We start from the raw sequence: 22,306 nt of genomic DNA, 5'->3' as shown, positions 1-22,306 counted from the left end.
GGAGAATGTACTGTACCATGGTATCTGTGCATGGTTACTATACTGTAACTTAACCTTGTGTTTGTTGTGGCATTTTATAGCTCTCACATGAAGTCACTGGGTTTTACATATAGACCTGTCCAGTATGCTAAAACACACAGGAAACTACAAGAGACACAGGGTAATATTACCCTATAAATCTGCTAACAGCAACATGGTGAGCTTAAAGTCTACATTACTGAGACTGGTAAAAAATATCAGATTATGTGCTGGAACTTGCCTGAATTCTCATGGCCTGTGATGGTAGGCAACAAGGTTAAGACAATTTAACACTCTGTAAGCAAGATTATAAGAGACACTTTGTCTTGGTCTGATATTTTTTAAATACAATTCGGGTGAAGAAAGTGCTAAACTACGTTATCATTTCTGGGTTTTCATTTCTCATAGCATCTGCATACAATATGAATGTAGATGTATAGAAGTGCATACAGTTCTTTTTACAATGTAATATTGTGAAATTTGTTACACATTCTTTTTTTAAAAACATAGTAGCAGATGTTATTGACCATATAAGAAGATGAAGCTGAAGGTCAGAAAGCTGCATGCTGAGGGAGCAGCCCAGTTGAGAAACCTTTACAGGTCTTTTGAGAAACCATGTACCAGAAAGTAGGCATACTTTTACATGTATCACATATACATCTTAATGTATCATAGTTAGGTTCTAAATATCCATTTTAAAATCTGGTAGTGCTGTTCCAATTAATATTATCTGGTTTTGTGGAATAAAAAATTGCATGCCATAGTTTGCCAGTTTATTATACAATACCATGTTTGCAACCCTTATAATTTTGCAACTGGGAAACAAAATGTCATGGTATTGTTCGTTATTTTTTTAAAGACATGCTTGCTGAAAAAAATTGTGAAAATAGAGGAATTAGTAATAAATCGTAGGCAAACGTAGGCATGAAACTGAATTCAAACATGAAGCCATTTTGACGCCCGTGCCTCCTAAAAGTCATAACTGCGTGTGGCATGTGTAAATTATTGGGTGTGTCCAGTAGCCAAAGGGAGAAGGCCTTTTCTTGGGTGTCACAAATTCACTTTTGCTCTTTAGATAGAAATGGATCCAGTGCTGTGGACCACAGGACTAGGACACCAGGTTCTTTATCCAGCAGGTTCTAAAGCCCTTAAAGGTGCTGATCTCAGACTATTTAATTATATTTAAGGTAAACAAGTTTAAGAGAAGATCTTATGTCAGTCTGTGAAACCTTTTATGTACATTCATTTATTTTTTGTATATTTAAAATACAAGCCATTCATTAGCATGGCTTTTATACATATACAATATTAAATAAAAAGCACCTTAAACATGAACGTATACCAATAAAGATATCTGTTCATATTTTCCTAGCAGTTTCCTATGCTTTTTCGCACTAAACTTCAACGCAGGGCCTTCCTGCGCAGCCCCGCATGTATCAGAGGCGCTCTGTCTCTCCGCCCCCCCACGCCGGCCGCCTGTGACGCAGAACTGCTGCTACGGCACGCCACTGGTGACTAAGAGCAGGGGAGCGGACGGAGGAAACGCTGGGCTTTTACAGCGGGTAAGCACCTTTTATTAACCTTAACAGCGACGATTTACACCGATGTCCCTGCTTTCAAGAGCACAGGGCAGCTTGCAGTGAATTCAGATCAAGCTATTTTGCCTGTACACCCCGTTTCAGCTGAAGTCGCTTTTTACTGGCTTTTTGGGCCTCTGCGATGCCGTCGTTTTTCGAGGCTGTAGGCTCGTTAGTCCCGCCCTTTACCTTTCTAGATTGGACAGACGGGTTGGCGGAGACTTCTCATTGGTTTAGCTTCCCGTCAGTCAATTAGGGCCGTCTACCATAGATTCGAAGTTGGGGAAGTGTTTGGTCGTACTAGGGAAATACTTGCAGAGCAAGAGAAACTGGGGGCATGTTTGGGTTTTAAATGCATTTTGCCCTGGGGACACAGGGGACTATTGTCATACCGTCCCATGCTTTGGCTTTTGCTCAGTTTTAGTGTAGTTGCATGTAGTGAGTGTGTAGTAGGGGTTGTTTTGAACAGAAGAGCAGTCCGCTGCGCAAGTCGCTTCTTCGGCGATGGCGCCGTGCTCTCCTGAACATACTGCTGAACATTGTACGTGAAAGCTTATCCGTAAGAGTTTAAGGAGAACGTGTTAAAGATTCCGTGCCTGGCGCCTAGTCGGGCTGTTAACAGGTAGACGTGTGGGTGAAGTGCTGTGCATTTGTTTTGTGTTATATAAGTTTACTGTTGAGGCAGGGCAGTGAGCTGGCAGTGCACCGATATGCAAATGAGATTGTGCCTGTTGATTTGAACCGACCCGCTGAGGTTAGCAAGACTTGCTTCTTCAGGTGGTAACCGCCATAGGTGGGCATCGTGATTCTATAGGCGAGGGCAGTTGAGATCAGATAAAAAAAAGGTTCATTTAAAAGTCACATACCGTATTCTATTCTTCACATTCTTACTACTCATATTTTAATCTTTGAATTGGCTTCATCACTCTGTTCTCCTCCCCACTGCTAGCTGATGTGTGGTGAGCGTTCTGGCGCACTATGGCTGCCGGCGCATCATCCAGGTGGGGCTGCACATTGGTGGTGGTGGAGGGGAGACCCCATTACCTGTAAAGTGCTTTGAGTGGAGTGTCCAGAAAAGCACTATATAAGTGTAAGCAATTATTATTATTATTATTATTATTATTACTGCTACTAATAATAAATTGTAAAGTTTTATCTGCGTACTGCACTAACATGGTTAGTGTGTGGCCTTTAAATGGTGGAGCTTAGTAGTTGAAATTCTTGCATTATCCCTTTATGCGAGAAACCCCTTTTAATTTTTTATACTTTGGCACTGACCATTGTAATTTAGTTCCACTCGTTGCTGCAACGTAGCACAAGAGTGACTATGTCAATATAGGTGCTCTTGGGCTGCAGCTTCACAGTTGACAAGACACAGCAAAGGCATCCGATGCAACTATGGAGCTCTTGCTGATAACCCTGCAGTCTTGCTGGTAGCTGGTTAGGAATTGCAGGGTGGCTAGGAACCTTGATTAATTTCAGTCCTGCAAACCCCTAAGTTGGTCTGCTAAGTACATGCCGCTCTGTAAACAACTAGCCCACATAGATTGTTGGGTAGCTTGAAGCTTGATGATATGAAGACCACCTCCAGCTAGCTGTTAGAAGATACCGTGGTATCCATTTTGACAACATGGCTGGGTAGCTTGTTTTAGACTCCCACAAACCCAATGTCAAATAAAATAAAAAAGTGTTGCCTGTGCTTAAAACGCACAGCCCTGTTATTTCCGTTTGTGTTCTCTGTTTTGTGTTTTGTCAAAGCATTTGAAGTGGTCCATTAGAATAACTGCCAGTGCATTCAAAGATTCTGAATACCTGAATCATGTCCACTCACAGTCTTCTTTATTCAAGGTTAACAGAATTCAGTTCTGTAAGCCTGTCAGGATATTTTTTAAGCATTAGAATTACTTTTCTCTGGGCTGATACCACGGCAGAAACATGAATTTTTATATGGTGAGGCATAACTACTGCATTCTACACTGTTAGTATCTCTTGATTTTAATTATACGCTTTAAACTTTATATCCTAGCATTGTTTGCCTTATTTCATTTTTATTCCCTTGCCATCCTCAGGTGATGCTTGGAACGATTTTTTTTTTAAAAGGTGGCATACTTAGTATTTCACCATCTTATATCTGTCTTGAATTGACTTGTCTATCTTGAATGTCATCTGTTAAGTGTTTGCCAGCCTAGAATGTCTTCTAAGGCGGTTCGAATTTCCTGTGGTCATGCACAGCCCAGATTTGACACAGTGATCTCTGGGCTGTAGACCATATCTCTAGTCAGTGCGGAGGTCTTTCCTTAGTGAGCTATTGGGAAGCTCTATTTCATGTTCTAAATCTTGGTATGGCCCATTTGTAATGCGCTGCTATTACTTTCGTATGCCACACTTATCTATATTGTAAATAATTTAGAAATTTAAATCTTTTCTTAACACTGTAAAAGACATTGGATTGTTTTATCATTAAGGCAATGATTAGTTTCTCAGTTGCCTAAGAATATACAGCAAAATTTGATACTGAAATTTGAAACTATTTTTTTTTCAGTGGTTTATAGTTTTCCTGTTTGTCTTTTGTTTCTATCCCTGAATGCTGTGAGGCTATACCAATGAGTAGATTAAGTGCAACCAGGCTGGTAATTTAAAGTATTCCTCTTTAATACAGATTTCTACATTCATTGTCATTTTAATGGTGTTATTTATTCTCCAAGGGGACTCTGCATCTGTCTTGGAAGGAAGACTGCTCGAGCTTCCTGGAGGCAAATTCTGTCAGCAGTTTTCCTCAGCCTTTAAGTTTGGCAAATGGGTTTTTTGTTCATTAGAAACATAGAACAATATTGGCACATTGAGTGTAATATTAAGTGACCTCTTTTCCTGTCCTAAATGAATTGAAGGCTTTTCTTCTCAGAATCCAGGTGCGTTTTATCATTAGCCAGAGGGGGAAATAATATCAGCTATTCTTGATAAGTTGACTTTAAGTAGCACAGAGCATTCCCTAGACAGGTTGCAAAATCTGCAACCTTGCTTTTAGACAGCTTGTAAGCTAATATAATGAACTGCAGAAGGCTTCATTCTGATATTACACGTTAGTGCATCTGTATTGAAAGCACCAGCGTATGAACAAAGATTTCCTAAATTGTAATATGGCAAACTTATAGTACACTGTTACATAATTAAAAAAAGAAACAACAGAATTTGTAAATACAAATAACATTGTCTCATTTAGTGGTGAAGACAGCACTGCATATATTTAACCATTGCTTTTTATTTATTTTCTGTGAAAGGTCCAGTAGAGAGCATATCAATGCAACTGACTTAAATCTGTTCTCTAAAAAACAGCTTTACAGCTTCTTGTTTATTATCAGTTTATATTTAACACTGCCATATTGAAGTGAGGAGCTTTGGCAAAGATGGATGTGTTTCACAAAAAAACAAGTGCCTCAGGAGTTCCTTAAGAGGGTTCTTTAATGGCATGATTCTTTGTTTTGAATGAACCCCCCCCCAATGAAAGGTGTAAACTATTATTTACGAGGTTAGTTTGAAAGAGTTGTTACAATAACTAACGTTTGTAGCAGTATTTTCTAAATGGCTTTTAACAACTTGGTTTAATGTTTTTTCACCTTTGGTAACAAATAAACCTCGCATAATCCTTTAAAGCAATTTACAGCTGTGTTCTTAACTCTGATCTTTTTTTTTGTGTGGAAAAATCCTTTTTATGCTTTTTGTTAGGCTTTTTTTTATGTTATCCATTGTTTTACATTTTCCGCTTGAACTTTGTACACTGTCGGATTAGTATGCTGTCTTTGTGTATGGTGTGTTATGGATAACACTGTGGACTCACTGCCTCCATGTGAAGACAGTCATCTGTGTTCATAGTGATAGTGGCCCACAAAGGGTTTCTTCAGTAGTTTGGGTGGTGGGATCTCATGTGATAGAGAAGACTGAATGTCACGCAGGACTCCGGATCAAATTACAAAGTGCATGAATGAAGTGAGATTCCTAGCCTAAGAATGGAAGTTGTAGGTATGATTTGTCCTCCAAACAAACTACAACCTGTGAATAGGGAGAATGGCTTTGAAAAGACGAACATCAGTATGTGCTCAAGGATGAAGAGCAGGTGAAAATCAGAGGAAATAAATTAACATGGGGTAAAGATGCTGATGTATTCTACAGGAGGGTAACTGTAATTCTCATTCTTTTTTGAGGTAGAGGATTTTTACTTGAGACTTATAATGACAGTCTTCTCAAACCTGTAGTGGTTTGGCTTTTCACTGTTTATCATGTGCCTATATGATGAATTTTGCAAAAGTCATGCCTTTTTTCTGGCTAACTCCTCAAGCATATTCACTTTCAGCATGTGCATGGCCCAGCTCACTACAGACCAGGTGCAGCAGTCTCTAAATGTCTGTGGATCAGTTACAGGTTTCACAATTCCACCCCTGTGCAAGCCAGACCCAGGCAAGAGCAAAGTGCCCTGCTATCTGCTTGATTACGAGAAAGCTCAGGTCTCATTTAGAGGCTGAAGTGTGGAGTACTGGCAGGATCAGCAAACAGATGTCTAAGGGATCTGTGCTTTTCAGTGACGTAGACTGGTGGGGGTGTTACTAGGGTTTAAGGGGCCTAATAACATACTGTACATGTTAGTGATCAGTTTAACACATAATGAGTTCATTAAGTCTGGGGTTGACACCTCTGCCCTTGGAAGCCTGTAAGGTGTTTCTTTCCTAAGGCTCTGTAAATTGATTTATTAAAACTGTGACTTGCTTTAGTGTTATATTATGTTATGATTCGAGGTTCTAACCGTTTAGAGCTAGTTTTTTTAAATCGGTCGTATGTACCAGGAATATCTGGTGTAAAGGTGATATATAAAACCTGCTGTACTGTAGCTGTCCAGGATCCGGATTGACCATCTCTGATCCGTAGCATCAAGCAATACTGAATGGGGGAGCTGAGTGGACAAATCAAGCAAACACATTTGTGCCTGTCACCTAATAAAGTCCTTGCCAATCTTTTGGTTATTTGTTCTTGTTCACTTAATCCACAAGCAACGGGAATCAAGATGCCATATGTCAGTGCATGCAGGGCTACAATTGTGATAGGCCATCTTTAGAATGCTCCTCAGAACCTCTGAAAAAGCATAATATTTTATCTTTCATTGAAGGTTTGTGCTTTTAATGTAATCACCCACTCATGCACTTATTGGCACCATAGGTGGTGTATGATACCTGCATCAACTGGTGTTGTACTGTTTTCTTGGAGCCAAATGCCTTCAAAGTGAAGCGTGAGCCCTGGGCTTTATTTGTAGCATCAAGCCCCTGTCAGCATGCAGGCATTTCATGGTTTCAGATGTTGAGAAGGATTATTTCAAGGACAGGTGGAATGACACGTAGCCAGCGCTGCTCTCCTGCATCAGAATTGAGGTCACCGGTGTCACTGGCCTCCACCAGCGCCTGAGGTGAAGAGCCGGCAGTGTGAGGCGAGGTAAATAAATCAGAAAAGACAAACCTGTCTCAGGGTGGGAACTTTCCGTGACAGCACATTTGAGGCAAAATCATACATGGTACTATAGCCCCCAAGATGGCTTTTTAGTTTCTTACAAGTTAAAGTTTATTGGCGCTATTTTTTATGAAATTTCCTGCCATTTGTGTTTACTGAAATTAATTTACATTGGCCTGTGCTGTCCATACAACAGCCTACATTTCTCGTTATGTATGCATATGGTATGAATTTACCAGTAGAACACTGTGTTATTGTTTTTTTAACCAAAGAGCATACAATGTCACCTTTATTTATTACTCAGTATATGTAATTACTGCAGTAGCATCTTTTTATCAATAAGAGACTGCTAAGAACATAAAAGTTACAAACAAGAGGGAGCCCTTTAGTTCTTCTAGCTCATTTGCTTACCAGTAGCTAATGGGACTGAGGATCTTATTCAGCCATTTCTTGAATGACCCTGGAGTGTTGCCTGTTGAATCCTTGAATCAGGTCCCATTCTCTGTTCAAAAGCTATACTTGAGTGCAGGAAGTGGGCTTTCTGCAGACATACTATTCCAGGGTATTGAGACCATTACAACCTGGAGTGTTAACGCTTTAGTACAAATCTAAATTGCAGAAGTGTCTTGCATACAGTAAAATGTAAGTCTACATCTTCCCAGGTCTAATAAAAAAAACAACATTATTGTTGTTATATATACATTTTTGTATTCACTTTAAAATTGTGATCAATATCAATTCATTTTTTCCCAAAATTTTCAGCATCAATTCTGGAGTTTGTTAGAAAGTGATAAGTATTTAACATGCAGTGTTTGGCTAACCAAGGAATCATAGCTGATTCCAGTTAAAAAATATGAATTTAATCAAAAGACAGGCGAAATGGGAAGTACAAAGAAAAAATGGAACAGGACAGAGTAAATGACATCCACTAAAACAGAAGCATGCTCATAATATAACTTTCGCACCTGCCTGCATACTGTATCTGAGCAGCATTTTGTGTGAATATGTGAATGCACATAGTGTATAAGTGTTCTCGTGTTACAAAAGTGTGGCTTGAGGTTAAGTAGTTTGTGAATTATGGGTGTAGTTTTTTCCTCTTATTCTGGAAGTTTTTCTATTTGCTGGTGCATTAAAAGCTCATAATGTAAATAAGTAGCCAATCCACTAAGTCAGTGGTCTTTGACCCTGTTCCTGTACTGAATTGGTTTAGTTTTCTCTGTATTTTCAGTCTGTGGCTGAAGACCTCAGTAATCTTGACTAATAAGCTTGTTCTCCTGAGCAACGGGAGTGAACTTTAGCCCCAGGGTTATTAATCCACTCTACATGTACAGTGGCTGTTAAAAGTATTCTCCCCCCCTAGGACTTTATTGTGTTACAATATGAAATCATAATGTATTTAACTGGGAGCTTTTGCAATTGATTGACAGATAACACTCTTTAATGTCAAAGTGAAAACAAAATTCTGCAGATCTTCCTAAATTAATTATAAGTAGAAAATAACAGATTGAATATTATGCAAGTATTCACCCCGTCTGAGAAAAAGATTTGGTAGAGGCTTTTCTGGCAAAAAATTACAACCATAATTATTCTTGAGTTTCTACCAGCTTTGCACATTTGGACACTGCAATTTTGCCCATTTTGTTTGCAAAATTGCTTAAATTCTCTTATGTCCGATGGGAACTGTTGGCAAAGAGGAATTTTAAAATCTACGGCCAGATTTTGGATTGGATTGAGGTCCAGGCTTTGACTGGGTCATTCCAAAACATTTAACTTTTTTCTTTTTGAGTCACTCCAGTGTGGCCTTGGTTATATCTTTTGGGTCATTGTCCTGCTGGAAGATGAATCTTCTCCCTAGTCCCACGTGTCTTGCAGACTGCTGCACAATGTCCTCCAGGATTTCTCTGTCTTTGCTGCATCCGTTTTTCCTTCTATCTTCACAAGTCTTCCAGGCCCTGATGCAGTCAAACTTCCCCATAGCATGATCCTGCCACCACCGTGCTTGATGGTAGGGATCCACAAGCAACGTAGAATCGTCTTCCATTTGGTCTCAGAGTCTCCCGAATGCCTTCTGGAAAAGTGTAGTTGAGATTTGATGTGAGTTTTTTATCACTCTCCCAGGAAGCCCAAATTTGTGAGGCACTCGGGCAATTGTCACATCCACAGTTTCTCCCATCTCAGCCGTGAAAGATTGCACATTTTTTTGAGCTCTCACAGGCCTGTTGGTGGCATCCCAGACCAGTGCACTTCTCACCTGGAAACCCAGATTTTGAGGACACCCTGTTCTTCACAGTTTCACAGATGTGTCATATTTTCTACATTTCTTTATAATGGACTTTACTCTGCTTTGGGGGATATGTAAAGCCTTGGATATTTTCTTATAACCTTTCCCTGATTACTACTTTTCAATAGCCTAATCTCAGATTGACTTTGTAAGTTCCTTTGTCTCCATGATGCAGTTTTTGTTTGGAGCTGTTTTAATCAACTTTGGGCCCTCATAGAGATAGGTATATTTATCCCAAACTCCTGTGAAACACTCTAATTGCACATGACTGGACTCCATTCAACAAGTTATTTTGCTTCTAAATACATTTGTTTGTGTCAGAGCCTATTTATGTGTGTCATAGTAAAGGGGATGAATACTTATGAAAGTATTTAGTTTCTGTTATATATTTGTAATTAAATTATGATGATCTATAGAATTTTGTCAGTGTTTTGTGTCGATCAATGAAAAAAACAAATACATTGTAATTCTGTATTGTAATACAGTTAAATGTGAAACTCACTTCTCTTAATCATTTTGCTACAGCTGCCTGTCCCTTAATTGTTAAATTGATAAATATTTTAATCAATAGTGCAATTATGCATTGGTTACATCCCAGGGAAGGGAATGGTAGGGCCTCATGCTGATTGGTCATATAAACACTACAATTGTTACAATGGCACATATGCAGATCCAAAAGTTTTGATTCCAAACCAGTCGTCCATTTCAAATGTTCAACCTCATATAGAGATACAGAGATACAGGAGATACAGCTGTGTGTAGTACTGTATTTGTGTAAGTGAGACCCCACACCCTGTTTACACTAGATGGCAGCAAACTGCTGTGCTTCATCATGGGAATAAATGTCTGGTTTGCTATGTTGCGACCTAGTTGTGTGTTAGACAACAAGGCTGTGTAGCATACATGGACAAATCTGTGGTTCAACTGCAGACATTTTCTTGGACTTATTGCATGAGCTCTATTAAAACTCACTATAATTAAACTAAATTAAAAGTATATCATATGGGGGGGGATTCAATTGAGTGAACCGAAACTCAGAAACTTTGCTAAAAACTGTTATTCCAGTTTCTACATGAAAAGGCATTAAGTTGGATTAAGCAGTGTTGTGCTAAAGAAACCTTTGAATCTTACTTTGGCTTCAATATACATATGAATTCCTAAGGCACTGGGATCAGTTTTCTGTTCCTTACTTATAAATCTACTGAAACACATATAATTTTTAACCAGAGTTTAAAGCCATATTTTAAACATAGAGAAATGTTACTTTGCATTTGTCACTATATCACTGCTTTTGCTGTGTGATTATTATATTATGTTTTGGCACCAAGTTGAATTTAAATCATGGTGAGGAATTTTATTTGCCTCACACATTTACCCAAGGCAACTTAAATGTTTACAGTAAAAAATAGCTGTGCTATATAAGTACAATTGAATTACACAAAGGTGCAAAAAAATAAATTTAGTAGTTCGCATAAGGTAAAATAGGAGTTTCCAGTGTAGGAAACGAGAAGCAAAGGGCTCTGCCAACCCTACAGTGTGGTGTGTCCAGTGCAATGGGACAAACAACCCCCAGTTGATGTTAGATTGCAAGGTCTGGAGGAGCAGGATGAAAAGTCATGAGTGAGGTGCCCGAAATGGAGAGAGTTTCTCACAGCAAAACTGAACTGAAGGATTTTACCCTTGTCTATTGGCACTGTTATTTTAGTCTCTTTCAGCAGTGAAGCATTTTATTTTGCTGTGTACTTCAGATTTAAAACCGATGCCGCCGTTGTTTTTTACACTAAACAACTTTCTCTTGACTGGTTCTATGAACAACAAGACTCAAAACACAACACCATTGAGGGGTATTAAGTGTACCAGCATTTTTTAAGTGTGGAACCATTGAGCATTAATCGTGCTGAACATCTGTACTTTATTGGTGCACATGCCAAAGAAAAGGCGAGACGTAAGGGAAAGTCACAAAAACGTAAAAATTTAAACTATTTACCCAAGGTGCCGTAGTTAGGCGCATTTGGTTAGAAGGCCTGCGGTTAACCTGTCAGGTAAGAGGGTGACACACCCACTTGACTTGTAACATAGAGGAGGCTATACTGTATCTTTGGGACATTGCTAATTTTGCTTACATTTATATTCAAGTACTTGGAGTAAAATCCAGACTTGACATGTGAGATATTAATATGAAGAGAAAAGAGGGGGCAGAAGTAAAAACCCAGAGGTTACTGAACATCTGTTGTAGTCTGTGAAGTAGAGGTTTGAGTTAACCTTATCCTAATCCTTTGCCAAGCGTTGTACTCTGGAATGGGTTAATGAGTGTCTTATTTGTGTAGTTTAAACACTGTTGAATACGTTTGAGTTATATCCTTTTGTCTTCTCAGGAGTCCACATTGTGTTCTAGGGAAGTTTGAATAATTACTTAAATATATAATAATAACTGTAACAGTTATATTTTGATCAAACACATGTAAATCATTTTTAATTTATGTTTTTTTTTTCATTTCTAGCCTGTAGATAAATAATATTTTTGATTCACATATTATTTGTTGTTATACTGTTTTGTAATGAAATTACAGGAGATGTTTGTTTTCTTTACTTGATGTATGTGTAATATAAGTGTGTTTTAGTAGCTCAGGTGCTTCTCTGGGGAAAACATACCCTGCTGTATACTACTATCACAACTTGTTCCAGAACTAAATATTCTGAAGTCCTTATGGAATTGTTTCAGAAAGTCTTTAAAGAGTATTAGACTTTTAAAGTGTTTTTTTTATTTATGCTTTGTCAACATCCTTGCAGAATGTTCACAGGCTATGTTAAGCTGTTTTATGAACCCCTAACATTTCACTGTGGCTGTTTTACCATTAGTTTTGGCACCTTGGAATAAGGAATGTTTTAAGTTGTTGCTAGAAACCAGTTTTATTGGTTCCAATGCTGTATTACCAACATAGATTTTCCAAATCGGATTGACTCAGGAATGATGCTTGAACCAGATGTTTAAAACAATGTCTACCCTTATTGTACTCTTGTCTACAATTTTCATGTTTTACTTCTTATTTATTGGCAGATTGGATCATCCCTTTAAAATCCTGGAAATTGTGCACATATAAATTAATGGATAATCAGAAGAGTTCATCATCTGAAGAAGGAAAGGGTGTTGGACGCTCTGAAAAAAGTAACAAGATGGTTAAAGAGTCAAACAATAAAAGGAAATTAAGAACCGGTAAGGATGTGCTTGAGGGTGGCGGGGATGGCAGTGAGACCAAAGCTGAAGATCAAGATGGTGCAGGCTCCCAGGCCAAAAGAACAAGGTCCGAAGAAGACAAGGACCCTGGGGAGAGTGAGAGCTGTGAACCTGAGAATAGGCAGGGAGAAGGAAAGAACGATCAAGCCACTGCTGATGGTTGCACGTGTCCCCACTGTCATTTTCTGGCTAAAAATCCAGTTGCGTTGAAAGTGCACATGAAAAGAAAGCATTCTCGTAAGATTCCTAAGAAAGTGGTAACCACAGGTGCAAATAAAGAAAGCAGAGCTAAAAAAATACTGTCTGGGAAAGGAATCGAAGATCTTGGCAAAGTGGAGGGCGAGATATCTGAAGCATACAATGAGAATAGCTGCCCTCAGTGTAGCTTCAAGGCAGAAAGTGCAGTCCTATTAGAGGAGCACATTAAAGTCAAACATAAAGACGTTTCTTGTGCTGCTGGTGGTATGGGTATTCAGGCTCATCAGATTGAGAAAACCAATTTGCAGAAACAAAGCATTACAACAAGAGCGCAGATAAAACGTTTGATCTGCAAAAGTCAAGAAATGGAGGCACTTGATTGTACAACATCAGAAATTAAAGGTGCAATGAAAAAGACTGACCATGCTACTGGTCAGTCTGAAAGCAGTAAAGAAAATGAGGAAAACAGAGATTCTGACATGGAAATAGTCGATCAGACTGTTGCATTGGAAAATGAAAATTCTCCAATTAAAAGCAAAGGGAATGAACAAAGCTGTTCAGGGAAGGAGATGCTGAATCCTACACAAATCCTTATGAACATGGTTGAATTAACACCCCTTTCCTCTAGTATAGAAGATAACGGCAAAAATGTGAAAGAAAATGAATCCAAGGGCATTGATAATGCTGACAATGGCAGCACAACACAACATACAGATGCAACACTCGATAAAGATTTATTTTATGTAGGAGCTACACCTGAAATGAATGTGGAGAGTGCTGAAGCTCACCACAATTCTGAACCCACCACAGATTCCCTCCTTCGTAGTACAAATGAAGGCATCAACAGCAATGTAGAGGTGCAACTGAATGTTGCAGAAATTAGTGAAGACCAAGAATCCTCTGTTTGCCAGGTTACTGCAGTCTCCAAAACTGACAAGCGTAGATTGAAAGCAAAGTCTGATAAAAAGTCTCAGCCCACATGTAACTACTGTGGCAATGGATTTCGTGACAAGCAAAGCCTAGTTATGCATGTGAAAAGGCGCCACACGAAAGAAATGAGCTTCTTCTGTGAGCCTTGTACTTATGCTTGTGTGGCTAAGGGTGATTATGAAAAGCACTGTCAGAGCAACAGACATAAAACAAAGACCTCAGAGATTAGCAGATACTCAGGTACACCAGCCCAGGTGAGCAAAGCCGAGAAGCAGAAAGACACATTTGAGATAGAAGTCCAAATACCGAGAGAGAACTCCAAACCTACTGCGACCCAAGTTGCTGCTGCACATTTGCTGAAACGTTCAGCAACCACCAGGGGTCAGCTACAGTGTAAGAGCTGCATCTATAAAACTAGCTCCTCAACAGTGCTATTGAGACATGTTCGCCTGAAACACTCAAAAGAGTATCACTTTCGCTGTAAAGTGTGTGATTATTACACAGTCAGTTCCGAAGGGATGGAAGCACACATCGCCAGAAAGAAACACGCAGAGTTGGCTCAGAAAGAAAACCTTGGCTCTTCCTTTGAAGACTCTGTTGAGGAAGTCTGTGTGAATACTTCAGATGTTCAGAAAATCTTAAAGAAAGACATTTTGCCAAGTGAAATCCAAGCAGGAGAGCAGCTGCCTGATCCTGCAGCAAAATTAACATCTGAAGAAGCAATGGGAAACATAGATGAAACTACTGAGGTTGGTCGAAGTAAAACAAAAAGAGGTCGACCAAAAGGATGCACCTCAACATCTTGTAACTACTGTGGACTGATAGCATCCAGTGCTACTAACCTTAGTGTTCACATAAGACGGAGGCACAGCCGCCAGTACAGTTATGCTTGTAAGCTCTGCAACTACTACTGTGTAACCAAAGGAGATATGGATCGTCATTGTGCTACTAAGAAGCATAAGAGCCGTGTGGAGTCAGTCAGAAATATAAACCCAGAGGATGACCAAGTTTATCCTGATGGAGTGGTGGAAGTTCTGAACAATGGACAGGCTGCAAGTGTTGAAGTCCAAGGGGATGTCAGTGAGGCAGCAGCAATGGAGGCCGAAATCCAGGAAGAAGCCATTTTGAAACCGTCGGAAGGAGAGAGTGCCATTGAAGGAGCCGTAGCAAGCATTCCTTCACATAATGAGGACAGTGTGGAAAATCTGACAGGTCCTGAGCAAGTAGAGGTGGTCGGAGATGAGCCGGACCCTGAGAGTGCTGTTCAGAGAAAAAGCAAATACGATTCGGTTAACTCTTGCACTCACTGCAGTTTTGTTGCTCATTCCCTTTCATCTCTCGATCTCCACATTAAGCGCAAGCACACCAAGGACTTTGAGTTCTACTGCATGGCCTGCAACTATTACGCTGTCACTCGCAGAGAGATGACAAGACACGCAATGACAGAAAAGCACAAACAGAAGAGTCAAACTTATTTGGAAACTGCCAAAAAAAATGAGAAGGACCTGGTTCGGGCACCTGCTGAAACACCTACACAAAGCGAAGGAGATGGTGAAAGTCATGAAACATCTCCTGTGGAAAGTCTTAGTGTAGAAAATGGCACGTTAAAGCATACTGAGGAAAGGCAGAGAGAAAACAACACTTCAGAGAATGACGAGACCTGTAGTGGGCAAGATGCAGAAATGTCTGAATTAAAAAGTGACAGCTTGAATCATAACTCTGACACTAACCAAGTGAATGAAGAAAATGCCAAAGTTAACATGAGTGAGGATATAGTGCTGAGTCAGGATAATGCAGAGAAACTACTTGATGTTAGTTCTGAAGCTGCGGAGTTAAAAGACAGCCAAGGACCGAGCCTAGAGGTGACACAGCTGAGCAAATCGGTAAAAGATGACATTCGAAGCAAAGCTTCGCAGGAAATTGTTATGGAGAAGGAAGTGGAAAAGGAGAGTTTGCTTCAAGCAGACAATGATTTCGCAGTTGAGGGCTTACCAGAAACCAGCACTGATCTGGAGGCCACTGATGGTGGCAGCGCTACTCCTTTGCCTTCCAAGCAATTAGTCAGGGCGATTCCATTCGATGCGTGCATTGTTCCTCTCAAACCCAGTTCTGATTCTGAAACTGCAGATAACGATGCCAAACAGTCGTCAGAAAGAAGTGCTCTCAGCAGTTACTCGAGCGCTTGCAGCTCGGAGAAGGAAGTTAGGAAGAGAAAGAAAGCAGATGGCCCCACACGCAATGAGAGCGTGCGCATTCGCTGCGAAGACTGTGGCTTCATGGCCGATGGTCTGAGCGGGCTAAATGTGCACATATCTATGAAGCATCCTTCTAAGGAGAAGCACTTTCACTGCCTGCTCTGTGGGAAGTCCTTCTACACAGAGAGCAACCTCCACCAGCACCTGACGAGTGTCGGGCACCTGAAGAACGAGCAAGCCAGCATAGAGGAGCTGCCTGAAGGGGGAGCCACTTTCAAGTGTGTTAAGTGCACCGACCCCTTTGAGACCGAGCAGGAACTCTTCATGCACATCAAAGAGAAGCACGAGGAGCTGCTCCGGGAAGTGAACAAGTACATCCTGGAAGACACGGAGCAGGTCAACAGGGAGCGGGAGGAGAACCAAGGCAACGTCTGCAAGTACTGTGGGAAGGTGTGCAAAAGCAGCAACTCCATGGCGTTCTTGGCCCACATTCGCACCCACACAGGTACGTAACCTTCTGGAGAGACAGTAAGCTCAAACCCTGACCGTGATACACATGGGAGACAGGATTAGATCAAATTCTGGGCTGGGCAAACACCTGGCGTGTTCATGATTAATGTAAACAATACAATATGCATTCAGTATAATATTGTCTATAAACACAAATTGGGAGATTTCTATTTGGCATTTTGGTTTTATAGTTTATATACACTATATTTTTTTATAAATTCATATATTTTTTTCTACCTGCATGCAAAACCTTACACTTGTCTATATTAAATGTCATCCACATTAAAGTTGTGTCAGTTGTAATGCGCATACACTCTCATTCAGTTTGTATGCATTTACAGTTGCAAGCAAGGGGGAATTTGAGGTAATATATTCATCTAAATTGCTGTCATTTTGGTGATTTTCCCCTTTAAATAAAACTGTCCTTTATCCGTGACTGTGACATTGACTTCCTGGACAAATGGTTTTCTTTCTGAAGCCGTAGGTTTGCTCTGAATTACAGCTGATTAGGCTAACTATTGTAACTTCTTTACTTTAAGAAAAAAAACTGAGCACTTGAGTAAGATGCTAATGGACCTCAGTTTAGGATTCTTTATGCAGTGTCTGGTCAGGACATGTGGCTTATAATTGATGTGTCCATTACTTGAATTCTCTTGTAATTATAGTCAATAAGTCTTGTAAATGTGTTAAAGCTCACTAAAAGCACAAGAAATCCGAAAGAGAGTAAGGCTAATAATTTAAGATAATCAATGTAGGCCTTTCAGCACTTAATTTCCCTTGTGTGCTGATAGCTGATCATTCTTAATCCATTAAGATTTATTTTGTCGTTTATAATGCAAAATAGGTTTGCACTGGTCACTTGTACCATTTCAGAATGTCCAGCAGGTTAAGAGCTGAATGTATCCCATTACTCTTCCTTGACTATATGTATTAATTGCTTTTAAAATCAACTTAATGCAGAAACGAGAAGTGAGGTAGCCATCAATAACCGTCTGTTTGGTTCTCCAGACCCGTGCTAAAATTTACACCCACTGCCTTTCTTAGCTCAAAGTTTTTTAAATTTGACTTCATACCAGTCTTGTCTGAGTGGACTGGATGAATAAGATGAGTTACTTTCATAGACAGGTGAAAGATTTCGGCTTTAGTATTTGTGTCCTTTTTAGACATTTTCCCCAGGCTGTTCCATGCACTCGTCTCTACAGAGGTTTGAAGTCAAACCCTTCTGAGGTCTTTAACATTTTACTTTCTTTACTTTCTTGGCAATAGCCTGCTAAAGACAGACTATCTTGTCCCTCTTCGTAGTGTCAAAACAGTTGTAGGTTCAAAGTTCTGTTTTAGTATTTCTTTAGTTTTATGTGGTTGATTCCTTATTAAGCATTTGCTACTTAGTGTTATAGTGTGAATCATTCCTGTCAAATAGCACACACACCAAGAATAGCTATAGTTTTCTATAAAATAAGCCAGAGAGTAAAACGTTATAACAGCTGTACGTTATTGGAAAAAACAATAATTTTGTGTATGATACTGGCTCTTTCTGATGTTGTTTTGCAATCGCAGCTAGAATATTGTTCCACAGAGAAAGCTGTCTTCAGTTGCAACTACAGTTTGTGACACACAACCTGTTATTGAACTGAAGTGTATGTAATTACATACACTGCAGTATGTAAAACAAAAGGATTTCTTTCTGTTTATTTTATATAATAATTTTTACATATTTGTTTTCTGGGTTAATTCATTTGTGAAGAGTCACATTGATCTCTAACCTTAGTGAATTGTTGTAGAAACAAGAGAAATCAGTATCTTGAAAACCTGCTGTGCAAACCCTGCAGTTTTTTCTTCTCACCACTCTGGGCTTGGCTCTGCTCTTGCTATCTTTTCATTAGGGAGATTTCACCGTCATCCTCGTTAATGGTTAAAGTATACTTTCCTTGTAAGCTTTTTCTAGACTTTGTCTTGTATCATTGAGCAGAGCCCACAATAGTTCAGATGTACCTTCCCAAAAGTGGGACCAGTGTTAAAGTATTAATGTTGCCAATGCTTATCTGTGTTTAAGTAATTCTTAGGTTGTGATATGCTGATGAATCACAAACACATTATTTCCTTTTCACTTCTCGCCACTATCGGCTCTTCTGTTCCTTAAACTGTGATGAAACTGTACTTAAGGATTTTTTTAAATCATAGTACAGTACATACTACTTTACAGTGAAATATATTAAGAATGCTGTGAAGAAAAAATGAGAATAAATAGAATAAAAGATCAGAAATTCTAGAAAATGTCTATTTCTGGGTCTAATTTCAAATATGAAGAATTCATATGACCAAATTAGATGACAGTACTAATTTAACATGACACTGCGTTACCGTTTATTCAGTTTTACGGAACTCGTTTAAGTGGAATGGAGTTTCTTAATTTGATGTGAAGGCTGTTAGATGTAATGTCTTTCTTTTTTGGCATTTTGAACATGTGGAAGTGACGGGATCCAGCCATTCCTGCTGTACTTGATAGTCTACCCTTCTCCACCTTGCAAAGAGAATGGACAAATTAAGAGATTTGGTTTCAGTGCTGCTCAACTGTGAAATACGTGTCCATTTCTGGGCCTTGGTCACAGTGGGTACCTTTCAGTCTTCGTTAGTGCATTAAAATCCACTGTGTCGTTCTTTAGCTTTCTGCAAGTGAACCATACTTGAACACATTAGTAATCCCCACATGTTCTAAATACCTTTTTGGGAAATGTAACTATTGTAATATAGCATTAGAAATGCATCCTGAGTTTAGGGAGCAATTCCATACCTATGGAACATGCCAGTATTGTTATTTTGTGCTGTGATGTAGTGATGCCACACGTTGCTATGCTGCTAAGCTGAGACAAGCACCCACTTTTTGGGGTCCTTGGAGCTAATGACTCCACAAGAGCACAACACGAATTGATGAATGGCTGCTATTGCCAATTGCTTCTTCTTGTAGACATCTGAAGTTTACTGATTTATTAATGACAATAATTGGGAATAAACCTCCCTACACGTAAGCAGAGTGATTAGCGTTATGATGATGGAGCTGCTCCTGAACTCCCAGAATTGATTTTGGTATTCCGCCTGACCTTTTAAAGCTGATTGCGAAGCAGAGTGGTGTGGGGATTGCAGGCCATGAATATAGTGCTGATCTTCAGGATGATCGTGGTGGCTCTGGACAGGCAGGAGACAGTGGAAGACTCAGGCAAGACTGCAGAGTCTTGCACTGGAGACCAACCATGCTTCAGTGTCTTGTCTTATTGTTTTTCATGGTCATTTTTTAATTAATTTTACAAAGTAGATCAAACTAACAAACTACTGCACTATAGAAAAGTTCTAGTCCCTAATTCAAAAACATGTAATAATATCACACCTATGAACAAATAATAATCACAGGTATTTTTCCATTTATATTGAGTATATATGACAAACACTTAAAATTGTATTCTTATAAGTATGTTGTGCTTGAAAAGGATTATTTTATCAATTTGCATGACCACAGGAACAACAAATGTGTTGCTTGCATAAGGGCTTATTTGTTTTTTAGATAACATTGATTTTTTACAATAAAATAGAAAATTCTTAAGTTCCCTTTGGTGTGATTTGTATTAATTTATTTCTGTGTTTTCCGTTCAGGATCAAAGCCTTTCAAGTGCAAACTCTGCAAATTTGCCACGGCCCAGCTGGGTGACGCTCGGAATCATGTCAAAAGGCACCTTGGGATGAGGGAATACAAGTGTCATGTCTGTGGGTAAGTATGGTGACATTCTGTTCATTGTGAGTGGGAAAAATGTAATTAAAACAGGGTATGAGATGTTAAAAAGTCTGAATTTTACATTCCACCAGCACTGAAATTATACTCGCGGAGCTTCTTTCCCATTGTTATGGTAAATTTTTTAAATACAGTTATGACATTTCTTCTCCCACTCCTAAGCCTTGTGCTGAAAATGAACAATTTTGCAGGCTCCAGGGTCAATCTGAACCTGCAATCTGTAAATTGACTAAATTACAGGATGTTCGTTCATGTTGCCAAGGAGAACTATAGATTTCATAAATGGGTGTGGAAAAAAAATCTATAATTTAGCCTTTACCCAAGAAATATTTAATAAACTGTTTACACTTCTGTTTTTCTCAAGGTTAGCTGAAGCGCATTTGTGTGCCTCAGTTCTTATTTGGTCTGATGATAACAAACAAGGCAAATAAATCCGGGTTTTAGAGAGAAAGCAGAAGGCTGTTCTTTCACCCTCTGTTCTCTGTGTGCGTTGTGGCCGTGTCTGAAATGCTGTCAGTCTGATTTGTTTTCACTTGGAACAGTTCAGTGCTGGTTTCCGGTGAGATGTGAAGGTTTTTAGGTTGCAGCCGCACCTTCTGGGTTCAGAAGTGTGAATTCTGCCAGCAGTGATTAAAATAACATATTGTTCCTTTTTACCATGTGGCCTTTTCCCCGCCTAACACACACATCCAGACGATAATGTGTCCTATTTGAGTGAGAATATTGTTTTGTTTTATTCTGATTATTTATGTAGCCATCCTGGGAACTAGGGTAACAAGAGTTTTTCTGCATATACTTACTTGCATGTTACAACACCTGCAACACCTGGTATTTGATGTTATTCATTACATACAGCTTTTCTGTTTATACGCTAAATAATTAAAACATGGTTTTTAATTAACATACAGCCATTAAAAACTCATCGGATAGTTATTTTGAGTGTCCTTTGTTTTTGGGTCATTGGTAAGTCTTGGTCTGCAACAAAAAAACAACAATTAACAGGAGTGGCAATATTTTACAGACCAGAGAATAAAATCGACACTTTACAACTCTCAGTTACTGTATTTCTGATCTCCATCATTTCACAGAGAACAGTGGTAATATGCATGTGAACGCGGAGACATTTTAGTGAAAAAGTAGTATCTGAACCAGAACGCTTATCTTCTTTCTCTTGGACACATCTTTGCTGGTCCCTACAAGAAATCTTATTAGAAAATGTTTTGTTTCTCATTGCATAATGCCTGATGAGCCAGCAGACCCCACTGATTCTGTGATTGGACATATTGCCAATATGCGTGTCTCCGGGTGGAGATCACTACTAAAAGACGTCTTCTGAATCCTCAATTTATGGATTAAATTAAAAGAAATACAGGGAAATTTTGTGATTTTAAAAATTAGCTGACTCTAAAACTTCCTGCCGTTCATATAGCCAGTAGCCGATGGCTTCTTCTTGTACTGCTTTTTTTGGCTCTGTTCCTACATAGTCTGTTACCTACCAAGTAAAGTGCTTGTGTGGTTTGCTGTGGTTGATTTTGCTATGTTCATATTCTTATTTAAAACAATGCATCATAATCAAAACTGAGCGATGTGCTGATTGGAGATTGTACAGAGCTGTGTTTATTTAAAAAAAACTAACCCGTGTGGTGCAATTATAGATTAATTCCTGAAGCTATTCCAGAGTATAGCAGACCTCCTCTACACCCAGATTTTACAAATTATTTTGTCTCTTTAGTTTAAAAGATTCACTGGACATTAATTTTTGTGGAGATTTTAAATTTGCTGTCTACCCCCTTGCTTTCCCTGCCATGGCCAAACCGCATCTCACTTAATTATCGTTGACTTCTGCTTCTAAGTGAACACATCAGGATGCTGCTCAATTAACATATCCCTGTGTTTTCATTAAGACATTGATTTTGTACTCTTATTTTCAACCACCTTAGGAGCGCTGGCTATGTTTTGACATTTAACAATGATTTAGACCCAAAAAGCTTTTCATTTCTCCTTGCCGCCAAACATGTGTGGCAGGAAGACTGCTGTTGTACTTAAAAATCGTGTTATCATGTGGTTTGTGCTTTACAACACGCATAGAAG

At 39.2% G+C, this 22,306-nt stretch overlaps 1 protein-coding gene across 2 annotated transcripts in view; it reads left to right on the top strand.

The window, feature by feature from the left end:
• Positions 1-1,494: 1,494 nt before the first annotated feature.
• Positions 1,495-22,306, top strand: part of znf407 (zinc finger protein 407) — a 225,630-nt gene continuing 204,818 nt past the window's right edge. Inside the window, exons 1-3 of one of the 2 annotated variants that reach the window (XM_006635671.3) lie at positions 1,495-1,580; positions 12,425-16,429; positions 20,080-20,194. In XM_006635671.3, the coding sequence (XP_006635734.3) occupies positions 12,472-16,429; positions 20,080-20,194 (4,073 nt within the window). In that variant the 5' untranslated portion in view covers positions 1,495-1,580; positions 12,425-12,471. Of the gene's footprint in view, positions 1,581-1,680; positions 7,071-12,424; positions 16,430-20,079; positions 20,195-22,306 lie in introns of those variants that run through there. The other variant, XM_015357157.2, reaches the window with a different exon arrangement.

The sequence above is a fragment of the Lepisosteus oculatus genome, chromosome 10 (genome assembly GCF_040954835.1).
Source record: "Lepisosteus oculatus isolate fLepOcu1 chromosome 10, fLepOcu1.hap2, whole genome shotgun sequence".
Classification (NCBI taxonomy): domain Eukaryota; kingdom Metazoa; phylum Chordata; class Actinopteri; order Semionotiformes; family Lepisosteidae; genus Lepisosteus; species Lepisosteus oculatus.
This window is presented reverse-complemented; position numbering and strand designations above follow the sequence as displayed.